General features: G+C 50.6%; 1 protein-coding gene across 1 annotated transcript; it reads left to right on the top strand.

Annotated features, from left to right (window-relative positions):
* The first annotated feature begins 1,062 nt into the window (after positions 1-1,062).
* On the top strand, positions 1,063-6,049 carry LOC110300407 (chymotrypsinogen B). The gene is made up of 7 exons (XM_021170577.1): positions 1,063-1,126; positions 3,212-3,315; positions 3,405-3,484; positions 3,590-3,668; positions 4,075-4,255; positions 5,332-5,465; positions 5,818-6,049. The coding sequence occupies exons 1-7, from the start codon at positions 1,075-1,077 to the stop codon at positions 5,977-5,979; spliced, it is 792 nt and encodes a 263-aa protein (XP_021026236.1). The 5' UTR covers positions 1,063-1,074; the 3' UTR covers positions 5,980-6,049.
* The last annotated feature ends 374 nt before the right edge of the window (positions 6,050-6,423 follow it).

Raw genomic sequence — 6,423 nt, 5'->3', positions numbered from 1 at the left:
GAACTGGGGTTCCAGACTGTTGTGAATGGCCATGTGGGTGCTTGGGTCCTCAAACCTGGGTCCTCTGGAAGAGCAACCAGTGCTCTTAGTCCCTGACTCATTACTTGAGTGCAGTAAATAAACTAAAGCTTTATACAAAGACAAAAACTTTCTCCTCTTTCTCCTCCTTTTCCTCCTCTTCCTCCTCTCATTTCTCCTCCTCCTCTTCCCATTCCTCCTCTTCCTCCTCCTCTTCTTTTGAGACAGGCTCTCATGTAACCTAAGCTAGCCTAGAACTCAGTATGTAGCTAAGAGTGGCCTTGAACTTCTGATTCTCCTGCTTCCACCTCTGGAATGCTTAGATTATAGTGTATGCCAGCACATCTGGTATGTTGAGGTGGTGGGAGCCGGACCCAAGGCTTCATATGAGTTAGGCAGGCACTCCAATGACCACAGCAGCCTCACATGGGGTTACTGTCCTATTGCTATAGGCAACATTCTTACTTCTCCTCTCCACACTTAGACTGTTTGGTTGGGACTGGAGACAGGGTGTGTGAGCCTTGGATAGTCCTGACTGGCCGTGTAACCCTTTGTTTTAAATGAGTGAAATGCATTTGTGGTCATAGACCATCAACTCACTTGGGCTTCCAGCCACCATCTTCTTTGAATCTATCCTGGGACTGCCTTCCATTAAGAGCTGGGAAGCCTTTCTGTGTCATCAGGATGGCCACTGAGTCTCCTAGCCCACCTCCCAGAAAGTCTGCATGAGCAGGGCTTGGCAGCCCGTGTGCTCCTGTGCCAGAAGGGCTCTTGCCCACAGAGCCCTGGGGATGCTGGCCACTACCAATGTTCATGGGCACTGTTAATCAGAGCAGCTGTCCTTTTCCCATGGGTTGGGCAATGCAGGCTAAGAGCCAACAAGACAGTGATAAGGAACTTGGTCCCCACTTCCACCCAAGGTCTCTGGATAACAGGGAGGGGGGCTCTTGGACCTTTCTGGTTGGATGGGGTCATGGGGGTTGGGCGGGGCTTGAGGACCCTAGGGGACATAAAAGAGCCTCAGAGTAGGCAAGCTTCATTCCCTTCATCAGCACCATGGCATTCCTTTGGCTTGTGTCCTGCTTTGCCCTTGTGGGAGCCACCTTTGGTAAGTGCTGGGACTCACCTGGCCTAGCCAGGCACCATCAGAGGGGAAGAGGGCAGAGAGGGTTTATCCTGAAATAGCTGATCCCCCACTCTTCCTGTTTGAACCTTATCTAAGGACCAGTACCCTGAAGCCCCAGGAAGGACAGGAGTCCTTCTAGGACTTTCTGGGTTTATGCCCTACTTCAGGGGCAAAAAGACCTGCCTGGGTCCAGCTGTGGTGTGTAGATTCAGATGTGGCTGAGGTAGGGGCATTCTGGCGGCCCAGCAGGAGCCGGCTGGCAGATGCTAAGAGTTTTGTTTTATTTTTGATGTTTTTGTGTTGTTTTGTTTGTTTGTTTGTTTGTTTGTTTGTTTGAGACAGGATCTCACTCTGTAGCCCAGGTTAGCCCAGAGTTTACTATGTAGCCCAGGCAGGTTCAGACTTCGGTTCTTGCCTAGGTCTCCTAAGTGCATGGGTTAACGACTTATGCCACCACATCCAGCTTACTATTTTGCTTTTCATTTATAAAAAGATGAAAAGCGAAAGGGGGAGAGATTAGCTAGGCTGCAGAGCTAACCTAGTCCTAGCACTTGGGAGACAGATGCTCCTTACAGAAACAGGGTCTCTTTTAGTCCAACCTGATCCTCCTTGCCTCCATCTCCCATATACTAGGATGCCAGGCATGTCTTCCCCACAGTCAATTTCAGAGGCACACACACCCCACCATTTATTTTTTATTGCTGTTGCCATCTTACCCTGTTGCTCAGCCTGGCAACTCTTGGGCTCGAGCAGTTCTCCAACTTCAGCTTTCAGAACAGCTGGGACTACAGGCATTTGCCGCTAACCCAGCCTCAGAAACTTTAAGAATGATAACCCAGATTCAGCCGAACTTCTGTCTGCTCCCTCCCTGGTCCCATTCTGAGTCATTTCTCTTCGGGCTTACACAAATGTGCTCCATATTTATAAATCCATCAGCAGAGAGCCTCAAAATGACACAAATAGTGGTTGACTCTGTCATTTTTCCAAGGTGCTCTTTTCCCACTCAGAGTGTGGTAGATCCAGGCACGTCACCATGGAGAGCCATCTCGCTCACTTAATTACACTCCGCTATGAGAACGCATCACTCTCGTTTCCCATGGTTTTGGCTAGTATAAAAATAGATGACTATGACTTTGCGGGGGGGGGGGGGCAGTGTTCAGTCATCGACGGAGAATCTTGTCCATTTCGTAGTCTCTGTGCTCAATAGAGACAGGTACTGGCCCCTTGAGTGAGTCGGAGGACTTCAGAAGTGGAGAGGCTGGTCACAGGGGCCACAGTGTCCACTGTACAACCAAACTGTGAATGAACATCCACCAGCCACTGTAGCAAGTGATTCCTCCTGCATGCCCGAGATGCCTGACCACTCCCCCCACTTGTCTCCCTCTTCTGTGATGTGTTCTTTCATGATGTAGAATCAAAGTCCCCCTTTTCTTTCTTCCTCTTTTTTCTTTGCTTTTTTTTTTTTTTTTTTTTTTTAATTAGACAGGGTCTCACTATGTAGCCCTTTCTAGCCTGGAACTCTCTATGTAAATCAGACTGGTCTTAAAACCAAAGATGTCCCTGCCTGTCTCTTGAGTGTTGAGATTAAAAAAGTGCACCAATATACCTGGAACAAAGTCTAATTTTTTTTAAAATTAAGGAACAAAGCCCCCCTTTTAATCCCAGCCCTGGGGAGGCAGAGGCAAGGGATCTCTGAGTTTGAAGCCAGCCTGGTCTCCAGAGTGAGCTCTAGGACAGCCAGGGCTACACAGGGAAACCCTATCTAGAAAAAAGGGCAGAGGGTGGAGAGAGAACCAAATTTCACATGATGAATAGCTATTGAAATAGGCAGGTACCACAGAAATGGCTAGCCTGGCGGTTGAGTCTGACAGCCTGGTGGTCCAGCTTGTTTTCTGTTCCTTCTCCTGTGACATGCCTGGCTGGGGGTAGCTGTGCCTCTTTTCATCCCTGGGGGAATAACTGGGGTCAGGAGGGTCTGGGGGGGGACCCAATGTTTCCAGGGGAGGTGGTATGGTCTCAGCGGGGTCCGGGTTGGCTGTGACAACATGACTACCACTGTCTCCCCAGGCTGTGGGGTCCCTGCCATCCAACCCGTGCTGACCGGTCTGTCCAGGATCGTCAACGGAGAGGATGCTATCCCTGGCTCCTGGCCCTGGCAGGTGTCCCTGCAGGTGAGAGGAGGATTCTGGGAACACGAGGGCCTGTACTGGGGTGCTGCCAAGGTGGGAGGCACTGACATTACTTTTCATTCCCCCCCCAGGACAGAACTGGCTTCCATTTCTGTGGGGGCTCCCTCATCAGCGAAAACTGGGTGGTCACTGCTGCCCACTGCGGGGTCAAGTGAGTCCCAGGCTACGTTGGGGTTCTGCTTCCAGCTTTGTTTGGGGATGGGGAAGGGATTAGGCCCCATTCTTTGTCTTCACCCCTATGTGTTTCAATGCCTAGGACAACCGATGTGGTGGTAGCTGGAGAGTTTGATCAGGGCTCCGATGAAGAGAATATCCAGGTCCTGAATATCGCCCAGGTACACAGACTGATGGACGCGTCAGGGGCTCAGTCCACAAGATGGGCGAGCATGCCCGGGAAGAAGCCCTTGGCTCCTTAAAGGACAGGAACACAATGGAGCTGGGGCCGGTCTTAGAATTCTCTTTCTTATTTTTGTTTTTGTTTTTGTTTTTCCAAGACAGGGTTTCTCTGTATAGCCCTGGCTATCCTGGAACTCACTCTGTAGACTAGGTTAGCCTTGAACTCAGAAATCTGCCCGCCTCTGCCTCCGGAGTGCAGGATTAAAGGCGTGTGCCACCACGGGCTCTTTTCGATCTCTTCTGATGGGGCCAAAAGGGAAGAAGCTTGTCCCCTGGACCCCGGCAGAGCCCAGGTGTCCCCCTCCCCGCACCCCCAAGTCTTAGTTGAGCTTCTTGTCCCCACAGGTTTTTAAGAACCCCAAGTTCAACTCCTTCACCGTGCGTAATGACATCACCCTGCTGAAGCTGGCCACTCCTGCCCAGTTCTCTGAGACTGTGTCTGCCGTGTGTCTGCCCACTGTTGACGATGACTTCCCTGCTGGGACACTGTGTGCCACCACTGGCTGGGGCAAGACCAAATACAATGGTGAGTGTGGCCTTGCCCAGCGGAAGCTGTTCTTGGGTCATGCTGCCCAGGCAGCAGGCTCTTCTAGCTGTGACTCCCGCTGTCTCTCTGTCTGTCTTCCTTCTTTTAAAAAAAAATTAATTGAAATTAATTTATTTTATTTTGTTTATATGAGCAAACTGTTGCTGTCTTCAGACACACCAGAAGAGGGCGTCAGATCCCATTACAGATGGTTGTGAGCCACCATGTGGTTGCTGGGAATTGAACTCAGGACCTCTGGAAGAGCAGTCAGTGCTCCTTAACTAATGAGCCACCTCTCCAGCTCGCCCTTTCTTTCTTTCTTTCTTTCTTTCTTTCTTTCTTTCTTTCTTTCTTTCTTTCTTTCTTTCTTTCCATCCTTCCTTTATTTTGGTCTAAATTCCAATAATAATATGTCTTTCCATTTCTTTTCTTTTCTTTCTTTCTTTCTTTCTTTCTTTCTTTCTTTCTTTCTTTCTTTCTTTCTTTCTTTTTTTGTGGTTTTTCGGGACAGTGTTTCTCTGTGTAGCCCTGGCTGTCCTGGAACTCTCCGCCGGCCATCTTTCCATTTCTTAATTGAAATTTGTTAATTAAGGCTGGTCGTGGTGGCACACTTTAATTCCCAGCACTTGGGAGGCAAAGCCTGTGAGTTCCAGGCCAGCCAGAGCCAAATAATAAGACACTGTCTGAAAAGAAAAATTATTAACTAGTAATCTATAAAATTAACAATTATTATGCGTCAGTTAAGACTTAATATTTAAGACTGACTCATCCAACACAAAGGGTTGCTGATAAGATGGGGCCAGAAGGAAGCCCTTGGCCTCAGCAGGAGGGATTCTCTCTGAGCCTGGTCTTGATTGTACATCCCATCATGGGTCTCTTAAGTCTCCCGCAGGGTGGAACCCGCGCTCTCTTGAAATAAATCTTCCACACTCACTGCCCATGGTCACAAGGGCCAATCCCTGCCTGTGGTGGAACCTGACAGCAGCTCTCCCTGCCGATGCCTGAAAGGACCCATGGTGGTACCCAGTAGGCTGGTGGGCCTAGGGACCCTGACTCCATTCCCTCTGTCCCTGCAGCCCTCAAGACCCCTGACAAGCTGCAGCAGGCTGCCCTGCCCATCGTGTCCGAGGCTAAGTGCAAGGAGTCCTGGGGTTCCAAGATCACGGATGTGATGATCTGCGCAGGCGCCAGTGGCGTCTCTTCCTGCATGGTACAGCTCCTCCCACCCCCGCGACCCACTCACAGATCTGCCTAACCTGATCAGGCTAGCGGAGAGCACAGGGCCCAGAAAAGGATGGGCCTCAGCTAATAGACACCCCGAGGAGGCATCTCTGCCCAGACGGGCGCTGTACTGCCGGTACAGAACCCACTCTTACCTGTGAGCTGTCTGTGTCTCTTACTCACAGAGGGAAGATAAGGGTGTAGGTCTTCCCCAGGAGTACAGGAGCACAGCTGGGGGTGTCAGTGAACCCCAGGGAACTGCCCTACACTTTGCCTCACACCCCACCGGGTCTGGGTACCCTTGTCAGGCTTGAAGACAAGTCCTTTACCTTTCTCTACAGGGTGACTCTGGTGGCCCCCTCGTGTGCCAGAAGGACGGAGTCTGGACCCTGGCAGGCATTGTGTCCTGGGGCAGTGGTTTCTGCTCCACTTCCACCCCTGCCGTGTATGCCCGAGTCACTGCCCTCATGCCCTGGGTTCAGGAGATCTTGGAAGCCAACTAAGTACACGGTCCTTTCCTCTTTCCTCCTCCTCCCCCTCCGTGCATCTACAATAAAAATCATCTAATTAGAACATTGACTCTCTCCGTGTCTTTGTGGTCCAGAGGACATGAGCCTGGAATGATCCCTGCCATCTACCAAGGGAACAGATTACTGGCCCCTCTTTAAGCTACGTAGACCCTGAAGGCCCTTCTTTCTGCCTCCCCGCTTCTTAGAACCCCACCCTAGGTCAGAACTCGGGCTATTTCGATTAGAATTAGCTAGACCCACGGCGTTCTCTGGAAAGCTGTGTAGTCCTAGGCCAGACTATATATCATCCACAGACCTGAAGGGTCAGTCATCTAAAGGTGGTGAACCTTGTGCTGGAGACATACCTATTTCTCTGCCTTTAGGCTCCCACTCCCCATATCCTATCAGCATCCTTCCTGCTTCAGACCACACCCTTGC

Source organism: Mus caroli, chromosome 8, assembly GCF_900094665.2.
Source record: "Mus caroli chromosome 8, CAROLI_EIJ_v1.1, whole genome shotgun sequence".
In the NCBI taxonomy this organism is placed as follows: domain Eukaryota; kingdom Metazoa; phylum Chordata; class Mammalia; order Rodentia; family Muridae; genus Mus; species Mus caroli.
Note: the sequence above shows the minus strand (reverse complement) of the source record. Positions and strands in the feature narration are given on the sequence as shown.